Source organism: Delphinus delphis, chromosome 2 (assembly GCF_949987515.2).
Source record: "Delphinus delphis chromosome 2, mDelDel1.2, whole genome shotgun sequence".
In the NCBI taxonomy this organism is placed as follows: domain Eukaryota; kingdom Metazoa; phylum Chordata; class Mammalia; order Artiodactyla; family Delphinidae; genus Delphinus; species Delphinus delphis.
The window spans coordinates 50,084,151-50,103,311 of NC_082684.1; the positions used below are offsets into that span (position 1 = coordinate 50,084,151).

General features: G+C 35.1%; 2 protein-coding genes across 4 annotated transcripts in view; one reads left to right on the forward strand and one right to left on the reverse strand.

The window, feature by feature from the left end:
• The window catches only part of SAV1 (salvador family WW domain containing protein 1), a 29,146-nt gene extending 17,554 nt beyond the window's left edge, over nt 1-11,592 (forward strand). The window contains exons 3-5 of the mRNA XM_060004585.1: nt 1,462-1,732; nt 4,422-4,565; nt 10,261-11,592. Coding sequence (XP_059860568.1) covers nt 1,462-1,732; nt 4,422-4,565; nt 10,261-10,462 — 617 coding nt within the window. The 3' untranslated portion in view covers nt 10,463-11,592. The remainder of the gene's footprint in view (nt 1-1,461; nt 1,733-4,421; nt 4,566-10,260) is intronic.
• A 1,429-nt stretch (nt 11,593-13,021) lies between these two features.
• ATL1 (atlastin GTPase 1) overlaps nt 13,022-19,161 on the reverse strand; it is an 87,885-nt gene continuing 81,745 nt past the window's right edge. For 2 of the 3 annotated variants that reach the window (XM_060004582.1, XM_060004584.1), the window contains 4 exons: nt 18,358-18,429; nt 16,289-16,720; nt 15,046-15,060; nt 13,022-13,159 (listed from right to left, as the gene is read on the reverse strand). In XM_060004582.1, the coding sequence (XP_059860565.1) occupies nt 13,049-13,159; nt 15,046-15,060; nt 16,289-16,720; nt 18,358-18,429 (630 nt within the window). In that variant the 3' untranslated portion in view covers nt 13,022-13,048. The remainder of the gene's footprint in view (nt 13,160-15,045; nt 15,061-16,288; nt 16,721-18,357; nt 18,430-19,161) is intronic. The other variant, XM_060004583.1, reaches the window with a different exon arrangement.

Below are 19,161 nucleotides of genomic sequence, written 5' to 3' on the forward strand. Positions count from 1 at the left end.
TTATTGCTTCTGCCCTGGGTCCCGGAGTGTGTGAGGTTTTGTGTGTGCCCTTTAAGAGTGGAGTCTTTATTTCTCACAGCCCTCCAGCTCTCCTGAAAGTGAGCCCTGCTGGCCTACAAAGACAAAGGTTCTGGGGGCTTGTCTTCCTGGACAAGGTCCTTCCTGGTGTAGGACCCCTGGGTTGGGGAGCCCAGTGTGGGACCTGGGCCCCCTTGCTTCTTGGGGAGAATCTCTACAGTTGTAATTATCCTCCTGTTTGTGGGTCGCCCACGTGGGGGTAAGGTTCTTGACCATACTGTTTCCACCTTTCCTGTAAGTCTTGTTGTGGTTCCTTCTTTGTATTTTTAGTTGTAGAAGATCTTTTCTGCTGGTTTCTAGTCTTTCTCATCAATAGTTCCTCTGTAAATAGTTGTAATTTTGGTGCGCCCAAGGGAAGAAGCAAGCTCAGGGTCTTCTTATTCCATCATCTTGACCACACCCATTTCATTTCTTTCGTCATTGTTTTGTAGTTGTCAGCATACAGATCTCACAATTTTTTTTGTTAGATTGATGTGTAAATATTTAATTTTTGGGAGCTAAGTGGTATAACTTATTTTTAATTGTTGTTAGTATAGAGATATTAAATTGATTTTTGTATGTTGACTTTATACTGTGTTATCTTGGTAAACTTACTTAATAGTTTTATGGTACAGCCAGGTTATTTTTAAGAAATTACAAACTGGGAATAGTTTTATAAGTTCATTTTTGCTGTTTTAGATGAAATGTCAAATCTTAAATCTTGAATGAGGTGAATTTTTCTGTTCCTCACTTTTTCTTAAGCAGTATACGTATAATATTTACTTATTAGCTTTGTTAGTAGTTAAATATTTGTATGGCCTGGTGATGGAAGCATCAACCAAAAAAGCCTGATTTCAAAGAGGGAGCCTAGTTTCTCTCTTCTTTTGTAATTAAATAATAGTAACACTGGCTAGTTTTATGAAAAATTTTATTTGCAACAGTAAAATCATGATTTTTTTTAACAGGAAGAGTACGATTGGGATAGTTAATTTTGTAAGTGTTTTTCATATGGCATATTTTTTGGCTATTGCGGCGAGCCGCCTCCGACCAGCAGAATGACGAGTCGCCACACGCAAGATTCTTCTCGTATCACACTTTATTGGAGCACAGCTTGGTTAAAGAAAAGATGGAAGGAAGACACCGCAATCCTATAGCAGTCTGCTTATATAGGGATTAAGAACATGTGTCGCTCTGTGATTGGCTTTTGCCGATGGTGCGACTTGTGAGCCAGCATCGGATAGGTCGCTACTTTAAAACCTCATTAGTATACTTAGCGCAAGCGCAGTGGCCACAGGAAGGATGATTCAGCTTACTTCAGCTTCCTGCTGCGTGGCAGTTAGCTGACCGCGCCCTACAGGCTATGAATAATTGTCCTATTTCTTCTCTTTTTCTCTTTCTTCTCAGGTATTGGGAGAGTTGCTGCTACATCTTTAGGAAATTTAACTAACCATGGTTCTGAAGATTTACCCCTTCCTCCTGGCTGGTCTGTGGACTGGACAATGAGAGGGAGGAAATATTACATAGATCACAACACAAATACAACTCATTGGAGCCATCCTCTTGAGCGAGAAGGACTTCCTCCAGGATGGGAGCGAGTTGAGTCATCAGAATTTGGAACCTATTATGTAGATCACACAAATAAAAAGGCTCAATATAGGCATCCCTGTGCTCCGAGGTAGACTATCAACTTTATCTTAACTCTTTGTTTTGAAATTGTCTAAAGTTAGATTTTGAACTCATATTTTCATCAGAGAAAGATGTCCTGAAGTTTGATTTGAAAACTTTATTTTTCACAGCTTATGAGATTTTTTCCTCTGGACTTATATTTAGTAATGAATGACTTTAATAATTAAAAAACAACTTTTAAACAAACCTCAAAAACAGGATCAATATTCTTATGATCAGATTCTGCTTTAATATGCCAGAATGCTTTTGTTAAAGATACCCAGAAATTAAAGTAAATAAATAGAATATCTGCCTCTTTACATTTAAATTTCTATAAAAAATACACATCTACCTTCTAATGTGTCAGAATATATTTTGAATTTTGTTTTGCTGATTTTATTCAATTTACAGATATTTTATGTTTTTTAACTGTTGCCACACAAGAAAGTGAAGATTATCTATTTTATTTATTTATTTTTGGCTGCATTGGGTCTTCGTTGCTGTGCGTGGGCTTCCTCTATTTGCAGTGAGCGGGGGATACTCTTCATTGCACTGTGCGGGCTTCTCATTGTGTTGGCTTCTCTTGTTGTGGAGCACGGGCTTTAGGCACGCGGGCTCAGTAGTTGTGGCGCACAGGCTTAGTTGCTCCATGGCATGTGGGATCTTCCCGGACCAGGGCTCGAATCCATGTCCCCTGCATTGGCAGGCGGACTTAACCATTGCAACACCAGTGAAGTCCCTACATTTTAATATTATCACCCAGAAAACTAAGCTTTGTCATTATTGTGCTGTTTTAATCATTTTACATATTTGGATTTTTAATTCAAGTTTGAAAAAGTTTTTTTCCAGTGATTCCATTTAGTGGCACTCAGTGTTCATTGAGCAAGTGAGGTTGTCATCCCTTCAAAAGAACCAAGTCAGACTCTCTGCCTGTGTTGGGCTCTGGCCCCTTTGCCTGCTCTCCTTACCATCTCAGGCAAGCTGCTGCTCTCCCTGGCTTCAATTTGCCGGCCTGTGACATAGGGGTAATTTGTAGCCTCCCTCCCACCTGATCACAGCCCTTACCCAAGGGCAGGGATGAGTTCCACGTATTCCTGCTGTGTCCCCGGCACCAAACACAGAGACACACACACAGGTAGATGTTTTGTTGAATGAATAAATGATAGAAATGCAAAAAAACCCACAAAACCCTAAAAACCCCCAACAAAACGTGGTTACAGTTTGCTGTCACTGGATCTCAGAGGCTTTCTGGTCCATATAACCAGATTTGAGAGTATATTGAGCCTAGTTTTCTGTTTATCATCATTAATTTTATATTGAATATTATTATAGAATTTTATAGTTTACAAAGCATTTTCACAATTAGTTAATTTGCTTCTCTTAGCAACTCTGTAGACTTTAAGCAGGAGAGAATAAACACCTTCCTTAAGCTCAGATAGGTAGTATTAGCATCTGTTTGGTTGTCTGTATTATGCTAATCCTTATACAGAACTCTTGACATATATTAGGTCATTTAATCCTTAGAAGAGTCATTTTTGGTATGAATTTATTCTGGTTTTACAAATAAAAAGGCTAAGGTTTAGAGAAGTGAAGCAGTTTCGCTTACATTCGTGCAGCTTGTAATTGGCCAAACTGAGGTTAACCCGCACACCCCCCAGGGTGTATCTGACTTCGAAGCCTCAGTTCTTTCCCACCTCCCAGTTGTGCTATCAAGGAATATTTCACTTTGCACCTACTTATGAAAGAAGAGTTGAAGATAAAATTCAGTGCCATTTGCACATTGATCTTTAAATTGTTAACTACAGTCTAATCCAACAGTTACTTGAGTCCTGGTTTAGTATTGGAATGATCTTTCCTGATACACACATAAACCTTTATGTTTGGAGGCAGGCTCTTCCAGTTTTATCTCCAAGTCTGGAATAGGCCATTATGGTCTCCGGGAATTCAGTCTTTAACCTTCAAGTGGGTCAGTGCTTTCCTTAGCATCTTCCCATTAAGAGCCCTTACCCCACCTTGCTGTTCTTTCCTTCCCCCCTCCCCCAACTTATAGGCTGTTAGAACTAATTAAAAGCATGGTCTTTTTTTTTTTTTTAAGTCTCTGACTTAAAACAGGTTCTAAAAACAGGTTCTAATCAACCCTAACTCCCATATGCTCTCTTAAGGTGGTAAAAGTGGAAAGGAAATAGTATAGTTACGTGGATATTTCAAGCACAGTACTCACTCCTACTGTAGTACCTGTTCCAAACCCCCTTTTCAGCCTAAAGGAGAAAGAAAATATCCATTCTTATTTTGAGAAAAATTATCAACTTTTCCAGTATAAATTTATAGCTAATTACTAGTTATTACTAAAATTTGATTCTAGTTTTAAGCCTCTGTATAAAGATTATAACTTAGCTCTGACTTTTTTAATAACCTTCTTTAAAGTTGCCCTTGAAAAGAATAAATATCAGCCAGATGAAATCTCTTAAAAATATGTAAAGATTTAGCTTAGTTTTATATCCATCACTAGTGACATACAAGTTTCCAAGAGAAGGTGCATTTTACTTCCCCTATAGTATGGTTTAAAAAAAAGCCAGATCCTTATGTTTTTTAGGTGGTAGAAGTTTGGGCAAGAGGCACATTGAAAAAAAATATTATTCTTCTATTTCATGTTTTATTTAGGGCCTTTATCCTAATGAACATTGATTGTTTCTTCTTAGTGTACCTCGGTATGATCAGCCTCCTCCTGTCACATACCAGCCACAGCAAACTGAAAGAAATCAGTCCCTTCTGGTACCTGCAAATCCTTATCATACTGCAGAAATTCCTGATTGGCTTCAGGTTTATGCTCGAGCCCCTGTGAAGTAAGTGAATTTACAGCACAAATTTTTGTTGAGTGGTGAGTAGAAGCCTGAATGGAGTCTCTGGGCTGCTTAAAGCACACAGCACCATTTTTAAAAATATTATTTAAAAGCCCATTGTTATTTAAAGAAGGGATATCACAGCTTATAAAGTTGAAAAGTCATTGATTAGAAATAGAAGTTTTACAAATATTTATTGAATCTTCACTTTCTATTGTGTGCAGACCTAGGCTATTACAGGGATGCAATAAAAAGCTTACATTCTCATAGGGGTAGAATAACTTGTAAATAAGTGATGCAATACCTGTGATAAAAGGAAGGAACCAGGTAAGTCCTAGGTACATAGGTGAATCAAAGCGGGACACAAGGGTGTTGAGGAAATAGTATGTGTGGTGGCTCAAGTTCTGCGAGGAGGTGATCTGTGTTCACTGATAGCTTTGTTACCCTGGGAAGGGTGCTTAACTTAGTTTTGTTTTCTGTAAATTGGCGATAGTAATAGTACCTTCTCTTAAGGTTATTGAGTATTCAATAAAATAATGCATCTAAAATATGTATCACAGTGTCTTGCACATTGAGAGAGCTTAGTAAATGGTTACTGTTATTATTGTGGGTAAAGGTATAGAATAGTGGTTAAGATCACTCAGGAAGGAAACTGTCTGGAAGGAAAGCGTGATTTCTGTCTCCATCACCTACTTACCGAATGACCTTGGGCAAGTTATTGAACTTAGTTCTAAGTGTTTTTCCTCTACTGAAATACAGGGGATAATAATCTTGTCTACTTTACTTGGTGTGGTGAGGCTTAAAAGTGATCATGCTTTTTTTTCTTAAATATTTATTTATTTTTGGCTGCACTGGGTCTTAGTTGTGGCATGCAGACTCTAGTTGCGGCATGCATGCGGGATCTAGTTCCCTGACCAGGGATTGAACCCAGGCCCCCTGCATTGGGAGCATGGAGTCCCAGCCACTGGACCACCAGGGAAGTCCCTGATCATGCATTTTAAATCAAATGGCACAGTGGCTGACTTGAGTAAGCCCTTAACAATGGTTTCTTACTATTATGAGTGAGCAAAGAAAGCTGCACCAAAAGGAAACTCCATGCACTAGTTTTTAAAGATGGCTATGAGTTTGCTAGGCTCATTGAGGATATTTGTTGGGTGCCATAGTAGGCACTGTTCTTGGAATATAGTCATGAATCAATGAAATATTTGCCTCAAAGAGCGTCTCTCTTCTGGGAAAACAGAAGTAGGTACTCAGATCAATAATCCAGTGCGGTAAGGATCAGTGACAGTGGTATATACAAAGTGCTATGATTTCAGAAAAGGGGATGTCTGTAAGTAAGTAGTTATTGATAATCCAGTGCTTCCTGTACCATACTGTGCTAAGTTTTTACATATGTTATATAATCTTCCCAAAACCTATTTTACAGCTGAAAAAAACTCTGCTAAGATCACACAAATATTAAGTGGTAGATTTCAAACCTTTCTCTCTAACTTCAAAGTTCATACTCTTAACTTTTGTCATTACTACTTCTTATTTAATAATAATTATCACTTACTAAGTATCTATTTAAATTCCTGGTACTTTGCTATGTATTTTACACATAATAATTGCATGTACAGTACTGTTAACAATTATATAAGGTGACATTTTGCAGCCTTACTCTTAATATTCCATTTGTGTTTCAAAAACCAAAACTATCAGCACAAGATAGCCCAAAGAAGAGTTTTTAGAAAGTTTAAGATGATTGTACAATGAATTTCGAATAAAATAATTAAATCTTATAAAGTCACTGGTCATTTACTATGAACTATTTGCTAATTCTTGGCCAACATAACATTCCCTTACATTCCCTCTGATCTTTTCAGTCTGTAAATTCATGGCTGTTGATCTGTGTGGCCTGATGCAGAGAGACAAGATGATATTATGAGGGTTGTAGTCTAAAATCATTAGTTTTTTTTTTCCTAAGTCAAATTTAAGCCTTGTCAGTGTAATTTTTAAAATGGTTTTAATTATAGATATTATACAGAGTATAAACAGTGCTTGTCAGAAGTTTGTTTTTAGTTTATTTGAAATTACGTAGACATTCATCCATAAAATTAAGCATGGCTTGGTGTCTTAGCTAACCTACAGAAACCTCTTTATCTGATAATATCCATATACTGTAGGAATAGGATGAGGAATGATAGCAGATGGACTTTTCTTCCCTTTTTCCCTCTCTTCCTTCACTCTTGATACCACTTGATCTACTGCTCTCTGTGGCCTTTGTTCATATGCTGATCCTAAGTCATATGTAATATGTGCATGTATTTATATTTCCTTAAGTCTGGAAGAATATGTGCCTAACTGTTAACCTTTGTTATTTCTGGGAGTTGATAAGATTGAGTAGGGTTTTTCTTTCTTCTTTATGTTATTTCTACTCTATAGCCGTTGTTAGAAAGAAATAACATAAAAAGCTTTCCTTCTTGGGGGAAAAAGATGGTACTTAAATGGAATTCTTTGCTTCTGATGAAAAGAAACAGACTCCTAAAGATTACAGTCCCTTTCAACTCTGGCTCTGTGAGCTAACTATAGAACTTTAGAAAACTAGCAACTTAAGTTTTTTTCAAATAGATCAGAACTCCTCCCAGAATGGGCCAGTGAGAAAAGAGAGCAAGTACTTCTTTGCTGCTTAAAACAAGAGGTCTAGGTCTACCTTTTAGTTGATACTAAATTTTTGTCTCTAAAGAGGATTGGAAATGGTTAATATTGTTCTATCAACAGAAGGTGAGTTGTTATCCATGAATTAGATAATGGAGAATCAATTACTTATCCAAAAAATTAGCTTCTTTCTTCCTTTTGTTTAACAAACAATTGACATTATCTAGCTTTCTAAAATGCTTTATTTCTATCTCTAGCAGTAACTTACCAAAATAATTTTTGCATGTACTTCCAGAACTGACTTAGAACAGATAATGTTCTAAATTATTTATTAATTTTAGTAAAGGTATGTTTCTAAGTTTTCTCTCAAAAGTCTGTAACGTATCATGCACCTGTAAGCAAGCTGAACTATAGGATAAAATTAAAAGATTTAATCTTTAACGGGAAAAAGACCATCAGGAACATGTTTACTTTCCATTATTCCTCATGCCCGCCCCATTCCCCAACACCAGTCCCCAACAGCATTGTGGCACAGACTCTATTTTATCCCTGTGTCTGTGATCCTGCAGTATCACTGCTGACTCACTTCTGGGTGTAGGAGGAAAGGAAGAATGGGCATACTGTTACATAAGACAGGCACAGGGAACTTGGGCTACATTACAATACCCGGGGCTGGAATAGCAGTACTTTTGGCTCCTGAAGGCAGCATCCACTGGAGTGTGAACAAGGTTTTTTGGTAGCATTACAGCAATTGTTGTTTGCTTATATGGGTTATTTATAAGTACTGTTTGAATAGAATACTGCTGTAGGAAAAATACAGCAAGAGAGATGCTATGAGAAAAGGATACTGGAGTAAACAGCCGATTTTCTGAATGATTTACCTGTATATTTAGAGTGTAGTGGCTAAGAAGTTAAACTGAAGCAGATTATTTGGCTCCTTAAGAAGAAAAGAATGGGAATTACATACTTTTCTTAAGAAAAGTAAATGGCAGGCATAAGCAGAAGGGAAGTCACTATATAGAAACAGCAGGGGCAAGGATTTGGAATGGAAATGGACAATTGCATACTTTTCTCATCTGTGGTTTTCCTTAGAGTACTTTTTCTTCTTCCCAAAGTATTTTCACTAAATATTCTGATTTTCTTGCTTCTACACACAATTCTATTCTTGATGCTAAATGCTGTGATTGGGAAGTCAAAATTGTCTGAAGCTTTTTTCTTTTTCCTTTTTTAAAAAAACTTGAATGCTTATACAGAATGATATTCATGTGTTACAAACAAGTTTGATATTTATCAATATTACCATATTCTTCTCCCTTCTTTTCCTTGCTAGAATGTCCCAGATGATAAATGAGCTTTAACGTTCTCACAGTTCACCTGGCATAAATTTATGTATCTTGAATCAGTAGACATTGCTGAAATGCCCCTTAGCAATGGAATTCAGACTTGGGAAGATTAAGGTTTTTTGTTAGGAGTTATGAATTTGTTTCAAGCAAATAAAATCTTAAGGTACATGAATGGCAGAGGTTCTAGGAAATACCTTGCAGTTGTTTCTTCATGGAGGCTCATTGAGTATTTCTTGTAGTATTTCTCCAATATATGTTGGCAAATAGTTGGAGTTTCCCACTAAAGAGAATATAAAGCTTTCTGCCAAGTATATCTTTTAGTAAATTTGCAGTGCTCAGTAAGTAAATTAGTAAATTTGGGATCCAACAAAATACGTTTACCTTGTGATTTTTGTGTACTGTGCTGTGCTTTTGGTATTCCTGGAACACATAACCAGGTTGTTCAGAAATGTATGTCAACATACCAAGCACAGTCTGTAGCTCATACTGGCTGCTCTGTATTTGTTTACTGTTTCCCTTTTTTAAAAAATATTACGTGATCCCCTTGGAATAAGATGGTAAATGAATTACCAAACAAAGGAAATGGGTAGGAAATGTTATAAATGATTATTAAGAATAAATTTATTAGAATTTACAACTAAAGTTCTTCCTATTATGTCTGTTGTGCAATATGATTTGAGAAGTATAACTTTAATATAGGTATATGCCTTGCTCTATAAAAACTTGTTCAAGTTTTTTCTCTAGTCTTAGTAGGTATTATCATTCAAAACTATTACTGTGATGTGCCTTAGTCCATATAGTTCTCTGCCTTTCTGATCTTTTAATCACTAAACAATTTTGCAAGAGATATGTATATAGCCTCTTTAGGTTTCATCTATAAAATAAGAAGATTGGAGTAGAGCGCTGTCTTCAGGTCTCTTTCAATTCAAAGTGTAAATTACTGCTTTAGTAGTTTGTTGTATACTTCATTTCAGTATGTGATCTACTTACCATTGAAGAAGGACTAAACACCTTCTGAACTGTATATAAATAAAAACTTATGTGAGTCCGGCCCCACATGGTGCAGTTTTCTACAGTCTATTTATTCTGTCATTTTGAAAACAGCTTATTCTTTCCTTTCTGCTTGAGTTTTTCTGTATTTTTTGTTGTTTGTTTGTAACATTGTATGCTCAACCTCAGGAATATTCAGCCCACAAATGATGGTTCCTTTTCCTCTACCTGTTTAGTTCCTTGTTTGCTGTAGTAAACAGTATGCCTCAAAAAGCTTTATCAACACTAATGACACAGATGATCTTGCCTATTTTTCTATATTATTCATTGCAGGAACAATGTGGTCTAAAGTATTCTTACCTTCCTGACAATTAACTTTGGATGAACTTATGAATAGCATGGAATATGTTCTTCAGAAATTATAGAACCACAGTGGTTTGAAATCTTCATTATTATCTAGTATTAATATTAGAATAACTGATACATAAGATGAATGGAAATGGGTATTTTTTAACTTAGATTGAAATGAAGTAATATTAGTAGTTTTCTCCTCTCCCTAAAAAATAGTGTATTTAACTAGGAGTTAAAAACTCGGTTATTTTAAATTGAAATTTATCGTTTATTTAGTTATAATAAAATTGAAATTTATAAAAATAGAACAGTTTATTGTTATAAATACATATTTATGAATATGTTGTGAACATATGTCTGATTGTGTTTTCAAACAGATATGACCACATTCTGAAGTGGGAACTCTTCCAGCTGGCTGACCTGGATACATACCAGGGAATGCTAAAGTTGCTTTTCATGAAAGAACTGGAACAGATTGTTAAAATGTATGAAGCCTACAGACAGGCTCTTCTCACGGAGTTGGAAAATCGCAAGCAGAGACAGCAGTGGTATGCGCAGCAACATGGCAAGAATTTTTAAGTTAATTTTTTAAAAATAAAATTTAAGTTTTATTATAAGGGCTTTAAAATATTTTCACAGATTAAAAAAAAACTGCAAACAAGTACTTTGGTTAATAAAGGCAGCTTACTTTTTTGGAAATTATAAAATTCTAATTTTACATGTATTTTGTTATTAAAAATATTCTTTTATTGAGAAAATGAGTTTATCATTTTAAGAGCCAACATGGCAGACACTTCTAAATGCTGTATATTTGGAAACTGCTTTGAATATTCTCGATGGAGACAAATGCAACAAGAAATGTCATTTAACCAGATATTAAATAGGAAATGATCAGTTGGTAAACTCTCACAGTAGCAGTACCTTTCTTCAGAAAACAGAGAACGAGAGAGATAACCTATGCAGTATTTAAAAAAATGTTTACTGCTTTAGTGTGGAATATTGTCTGGAATTGGATGGTTTAAATATTACCATTGTATAGTGCAAAACATAAAATGGGATTTGGGACCTTTATTGTGATAAATTTTTATATGTAACGTATGGAGTCACCTTCCCTCCCCCTCCCCCGAATGTAAAGAACCCTTTTAAAACATGTTGAGAAAGTATTTTTTGGTATGAAAGGGTGAAGGGTCTATAATGTTTCAGGAATAAATTTAGGTATAAGGCCTGTGTGGGAAAAGTGTGCACAGCACTCAAGAGTTGCTAACATTACAGTACTTCCTTACTTTGGACCAGGGCTTTTATGGCATTTAGTAACATGGTGCTGATGAGACAGTGGAGGCTTTTCAACAGCATAGCACGTTGCCATCCCAACAGACTGGGTTGAACTGCCAAAAATGACAATCAGGGATTCATTAAGAAATCTTGGTCATTAAATTGATTCTACATATCTTTTATCTTCTAAGAGTTTGTCACAGAACTTTAAAACCCAGTATTTCTCTCCCAGTTTTTTTTCCTTTGGTTTAATAGTTATTAAGACATTGTTCATAATTAGCACAGTACGTTTGATTGCAGGCAAATTTATGGCACGTCTAGCCTATAAATCTCTAGAATTCTGTGAATTTCAAAACTTGTTGAAATAGCTCTTCAGTTATATTTACATGTGTTGTAAATATGTAAATAAATTTTTAGTTTAGGTAATCTTCCAAAATATAAAGCACTCCCAGTTAGATATCAGTGAATCTGAATTATTGATAAAATGTTGAAAATGTTAAATGTTTGATTTTATATAACAAGCTTATTAAATATATTTTTGTGGAAACTAAATGTGTTGCGTTTGAGTCCATGTTTTATGCATAGCACTTATATGTATTTGATTTTTCCATTCAGAGGCCCATAGGCAAAGGAAGCAGTATAATGAAAGGGGTATTCCAAAATGAAAATAGACTAGTTGGAATGTTATCAGTGGGAAAAGTTATTTTGCAGGGCATGTGATCAGACTTTCCTAAGATGTGAGCTTAAATATCTTACGAACTCTCACACACTCTTCTGTTTTAATCATTCTTTACTCCTTACTAAATATTACCATTTTATTTAATTAAAGCTTAGCCATTTCTAAGAAAGTTAGAAATTACTCTGTTTTAGAGCTCCCAGATAAGAGGCATTACTTTTTTTTTCATTACCACACTTTTTTTTCCTCTAGAAAGTAAGCTCAATGAAATTCCACTACAGATTTTAGTAATTATAAAAACAATATAGAATCACTGGTTTAAAAGAATTGGAAGATACCTAAAAGGGCTTAGTGTACATTCCTTAAAATGGAAACCTAAATTTGTAATGGTGTCAACATGAAAGAAAATGCATTTTGAATTTAAAAAAAGAGATAGAAATCTTCATCATTCTATATCATCACCTCCCAAACATTTCCAAATTCAGTTGTTTTTAATATTGGGAACCAGAGTAAACTTTAATAATAGTTCACATGTTAAAAGAATAAACCTATGATGAATACATTTCTTTGTGTACCAAATGAAAAAATATACAATGCAGTGAAACTCAAATACATATACAAAGTGATTTTTTGTGCATTTTTGATCAAGAGGTTTATATTCTATATTAAATCATGATAGAAAAGCAATATATAGTTTTTGATAAAGCAACTGAAAAGCTCTCTTATATGTCTTTTATAATAAGAGCTAATGGTATATGTAAGATGGTATAGATTGAATCAAGCCTATTGAGTTATGATGCTATGTTTTAACAAATGGCTGTGTGAAATAATTTAAAAATTCTTCTGTAGAAATTAAATGAGCATATCCAAATGTGGAGTAATATTACTACATGGTTTAACTATAACCCGGTAGTAGAATTTAGTAAATTCAAGCAGAACACATGTACTGTTATCATAAATAGACAAATTCTTTAAATTATAACAGCATATTTGAAGACAAAATCAGGAAACTGTACATGTTAACAAAATAAAACCATGCATACATACATCTGCTTATTAAACACTGAAATAAAGGAACTAAACCATTTTGCAATCTTCAGAGGTGCTTGGTATTTTACCCTGTTCTGATGGAAGCACTTTGAATGTTTGCATGGAGATGGAAAACAATATTTAACTGACAATTTGGTCATGCACACCTGTATTTTTGAAATTTTGGATTAAATTTTCTTCTTTTCTGATTGTTCAGTAGATTCTGACTTTGGTGCAGGAAAAGCTTGATGATACAGATGTCTGTGGGTTGCTGCTGCACTATAGAGCTTGTATAAAGCCTAGAAATAAAAGAATCAAGATTATAAAACATTGTATAAATACACAGATATAACTTTTTTCCTTCTTAGTGTAATTAGTTTATGGTATGATATCAAATTTAGCATGCTAAATTTGGAATCCTTATATCATTAATCTGTATGAGATATACATTAATAGCTATTATCTTAGAACACAAAAGTATTTTCAGCTGTCCAATGTGTGGGTCGATCTTCATGGTAAATGTTCTATCCTCAGACTGCATTTTCTTTTACCTTTCACACCTTTTGGAGCAGAGCTTCCTAACCACTGTGCCCCAGGGGTGTGTTGAAAACTCATACTGTGAATATTATTAGTTTTAGAGGAATTATAGGAGCTCATAACTTCGGACTGCCAATAGCTACTTTATTATACATAGGTAGACCACTTGCTATTGGAGCTTCCTGATAGGTTTTTCAAAAAGGGACCACTTTTATTCTCCATGATTTCCTGCTATGGTCATGCAGATAAGCAGGTGTGTTACCCTCTCCCCTGCCACACTGGGCTCTCTCAAACATGCTCTCTTGCCATTGTTTCCATTCCATATGTAAGTTCATATCTTACAAAACGTTATTCAGAAACATTACGTCAGAGAGTCTTCATTAAAACTACCTCTGTCATTGTCTGTTTAAGAGTGTTTGAATCACAGGAATTTATTGCTTTATGTGTCCATAAATATTTTTATGTTCTTTTCTTTCCCCTCAGCTAGTGTCTAAGATTCATTACCTCCTCTAACTTTCACATAATGAACACTCAGTTAAGGCCAGTTTATCTGATGTAATTCTGAAGTCTGTAAAAAGTCTGAATATTTTTAGAAGTTGGATAAAAGCCTGATATCCTTAAATAGTAATCAATCCCCAGGAAATTCCATTCATTTTTATGTTTTTGAGTCTGCACGGCTACTTACTTTTGATTTTCTTAAGTCTGAATTGTACTATCATCAATTCTATGAATGCATATTGGTGCAACCTTAGTTCTACTGTATTATGATTCTAACACATTCGGTTTAATCCATGTTCTCTTAAAAGCTTAGATATTTTTCTTAAGACTTGATTTACAAAGTTGAAATTTGTTTTTACCTTTTTAGTGAATTTATTTTACTGAATCTTACATGAAATAATTCCTTGTGACTTGTAAATATTACATGTATCCTTGGTATTTGATTGGAGGACATAATCTAGTTATATATAACAGCAGAAACTGAGGAATTATGTGCTATCTCTGTAGTTGTTGAAGATCAGTTTTGCTTCCTGAAGATAATGACCTAAATGATTCCACAGAGATAATTTTTCTTATGTAACAAGTGATTCCTTCTTAGAAGCTTAGATTTTTCTTCAGATATGGAGTTTTGTACATGTGCAGTGGGAGAAGTGAACACTAATTTACAGGAAAGTTACACTGCATACTGGTCTGGAACCTTAAAGTGGTATAGGTAACTCAGAAGCCAAAGTTAAAAACAACTTCTAAAGATTGTAGCTCCGTTTACTCTCCAGTAGTTAAGTTTCCTGAAGATTCATAACTGTACTTGTTTCACTCTGCAGTAGAGCAAAATGCCCAATGTTGGAGCTTAAGAATTTTGAAATTTTGTAAACATTCAGGAAACAAAACATAAAATATTCATGATAGTCAATTCTTATGTTTCATATGCAGATAAAATCATATATCATGTCCAGAATAAGTTAAGTATTTTAAAACCATTGCCAAAAATCACAATTAAAATTGTAAATGCTAGAAGAACATAGGAGCTGTAGTCACCAAAGATTTTTTAATGTACATTGAGATATCCTTTAATGGCTACTTGGTTTATAAAATAAGAATATCATAATGTTTATAAATACATGCTCTTAATTTAAGAAGAAATTTAACTTACCTCATTTGTACTTCCCTGTGGCAAAGGCAGTTTAAAAGGGAGAAAAGAAAAGTATATATCCTGCTTCATTAATAGCATTATGATAATCAACTTTGTTTACAGTAGTAATTTGTGAACATTTAAGAACAAATAACCCTGCAGAGTTTTTCAGTTTAGATTACATATTTAATGTGAATCTTTTGAAGAACCCAATTCTATATTCATCACAGGTTTCAGCATCATATTCTAGGTGGGCTTTGGGATTTACCTCAAATAGCCTCTCTTCATCTTTTGAGGTTGAAGGGCTAGTTGAGGCAGTGGCTCAGAGGATCCAATTTTAATTCATTCTTTTCCCGTAGTGTTACCATTTATTTATCTCAACTAGATTCTTCAAAAACACACGGCAAATCCATCAGTTACAATTCTCTTTTTAAAGAGTATGTATAATTACACTCTTAATGCTGGGAGAACTGTAGCTATTACTTGCTACCTGGAGACCATAAATATTCTTAACTCCAAACTTTTATGAAGAATCTCAACTTTAGCTTCACTAAATTCCCCTAAATTTAACTGAAGACACTTCCAGAATGACATAGTGAGTTGATGATTATTCTAGGTGTGTTTATAATTGTCTCCCCTATCCATATTCAATTATTTGAACAGTGGACCATGGTGACCCTGGGTTGGTTAAGTGGACCATAGAGGACAACTGATCCCTAAGCAGCTGATCCAGAGGTTGACCTGGACTCATGCCAGGGCCTGGTACAAATGTAAAGTTCAAATAGAGACAATGTGAAGTGATCAGATGCTGTGTTTAGGGGTTTTACTAAAAGAGACAGTGCTATGACTTCAGATGGTGGTTTATATGTGCTCCTAACAAAGCCAGTGCTAGTCAAATGATAGGTTGTAAGTATGAAGTAATGAACACATAATCGAATCACAATCAGCTAAATAAAAACTTGATTGTGTTTTCTCACTTAACAGCTTTAACTTTTAGGATAAGAAAAAGTGAAAACACTACCAAATCCACGTATGTTTGAAAAATATTGAAATGTTGACTGGAAAACAGTTGTGTAGGACTTTACATGTTATATTATAGTTAGCTGTTTGTATCTGGCCATCTTGACAGATTCTAAAGTTCTTGAAGACTGGGGCCCAAGTCTCCTGTTCTCCTGTATATTTACAACATCTAACATAGTGTCTGGAACATAGATAGCGTTCAAATGTGTGCTGCATTTAGTTGAAGAGAATTAAGTGTTCCTACCTGGTCCCACAAGGCTGCAGCCACTTGGTCTATTACAGCACCCAGCTCTCGGTATTCTCCAGAGTACCGGATGTATGCCCAGGTGCACAGAGTAATAAGCGTCAGTCCCATTATCATATTGCATAGGCTAGCTATGATGTCCAAACCAATGAATCCAGTCACACCAGCAATCACATACGTGATAAAGATGACAACAAACAGTGTGGCTGGGGTACGAGCTGCATGGAAGATATTTTTGCTGTCATTGTGCTTGATGTACTGGATGTAAAGTTCATCTATTTCACTCTCCAACTGTTGTAGGTAGCGCCGGCTAAATTCCTCCCCACCCATCTTCTTCACCCCTCGGAATAGCTTCACAGATTCTTCCTTAAGTTCCAGATGTTTCGTCTGTAGGTCATTAGGGGCCAGAAATGGTTTGTCACCACCACAGATCTGTATCGGATAGAGAAGTATTCACGCAGTGCACAGTACAACTAGCAACTGTATCACAATTTTGCACTTAGCTAGTTGAATTTGTTAGAACACATTACTAATCCGAAGGAGCCTGCATTACGTTTTGTCAACCCACATCTTTCCATACTCCATTTCTATCAGGCGGGATTATAAGTGGGACTGGTACTTCATAGGTGACTTATATAAAGCCTTTCTTAATTTGTATTCTCTTTTCGACATGGGAAGGAATATCCATGACTTAATCCAATTTCCTCAAGATGTGGAGGTGAACTGCAAACTCAGTTCATTCATAGAATGAATCCAAATTTAAGAAAACTACTTACAGTCAAGTTCCTGTAGGAAATTTATTCTAACTACACTGAACTAATTTTGACCAAATGAAGTTTAATTTAAAACAATGAGCAATGCTATAAAGCCCTAAAGTAAAACTGTGAAAAACATTTCCTTCAGCAGTTTCACTGATTTTTGTTTGGAGCCCATTCGGTATTTTCTTCAAGAGACTAAATGGAAGCATATTAAGTGTTCTTGGACCAAATCTTCAACTTTTTTTTCAAAAGTTACATGGGAAATCTCTGTTACCCATACCATTCACTTCAGTTATTTGTGATTTAATTATATAAAGGAGACTCTCATTCCACTTCCCCTTTAATTATGTTGTGAACACCATTCCATATACTATATTTCTCTTGATTCTAAGACTCTATCAATTTTGGATGCAATTTTGATTTTATAACATTTTCAGTGGAAAGAAACCTCATCACATTAGTAGATACCATAATCATTAGATGCCTCCTAATTCAGAATGTTAAAAAGAGGAAATATAGTACTTAGAAATATTGGTCCTTGCAGTTTATTTTTTTCTAACAGGTTTTTATATTTAAGATAGAAATTGGACTGTGGAATGTAGGGAGGTATAGTGGAGAGGGTAGCATATGTTATTTTAGCCACTAGATCTTATAAATAGTGGGAAAATCTGTACCCCTCCACCCCCGCAAAATGTGTGTGTTAGAAAGAGATAATTCATTTAAAATACATTTAAATTGTGCACACATCATGTTCTCTTCTTGACTTGTTTTTAAAATATTTTAGGAATACCATAAAAATGTGATACACACAGTTTGAGAAAGAATAAGTGAAAACCACTTCTGCATGTGTATACAGGGTAACTTGGAAGAAAAAAGAATGAGCTCATGGAAGAAATACTGATTTTATTTGAAACATCATTTAAGGGACTTTCCTGGTGGCGCAGTGGTTAAGAATCCGCCTGCCAATGCAGGGGATGCAGGGGACATGGGTTCGAGCCCTGGTCCGGGAAGATCCCACATGCTGTGGAGCAACTAAGCCCGTGCACCACAGCTACTGAGCTTGTGCTCTAGAGCCCATGAGCCACAACTACTGAGCCTACGTGCCACAACTACTGAAGCCCGTGCGCCTAAGAGCCCCTGCTCTGCAACAGGAGAAGCCACCGCAGTGAGAAACCTGCACACCAGAACGAAGAGCAGCCCCCACTTGACGCAACTAGAGAAAGTTCACACACAGTAACGAAGACCCAATGCAGCCAAAAATCAATCAATTAATTAATTAAAACATCATTTAAAATACTATTTAATTCTTACCTCTTCCATTTTTTTATTGTATGTATCCTTGGCAGTTGCCACGGCTGCTAAATTGTTAGCTTCTGCTGTGGCCTTTGGACAAAGTACAAAATATGATGTAAAATGGAATTCATATTTTATTAAACTTCCACAGGCAGTTTTCATATATGAGCATTATGTGCAAGAAATATGCAAGAACTCAAGGTCATCACATAATTTGAAAAGTGTTGAAATATTTCTACTACATCTTTTAAAATTAGTAAAATTAAAACTTCAAAATGCATAAAATATAGTTTACTCAATAAACCATAGTTCTAAAATGAATTTTCATTTAGAAGATTATTCCTCTTTATAAATATTTTTAAGCCTTTCACCAAATACTGGGGGATCTATAAATCCAAACACATGGGAAATAATATATAGTACATTTTATATATACTAATATATATAAAAATATATCAACTTTAAGGATTACTGATAGAACAATGTATCACTGATAACAAAAAGAAACCATCAAGAACTTAAGAAATTTAAGAAATAAGTATGGAAAAAGTGAGTTTTTCCTTTTCTAAGTATAGAGGCCACTTGTTTAAAACCTGCTTTTCTACTTCTTGTTACATGTGTGAATCTAAACCACAGTCTGAGTCTTCTCTAAACAAATTTAGTACAAAGACAATGCAGACTCTTGTATCTCAGCATGCTAAGTGAGGCTGCTATATGTGTATGTGAAAATGTTTAGATGAACACACAAATGGGTAGTTACTAGAAAAATAATCTTCCAATAAGTCATTCCATCTACTATTTTTATTTGGTGATTTCCAACAG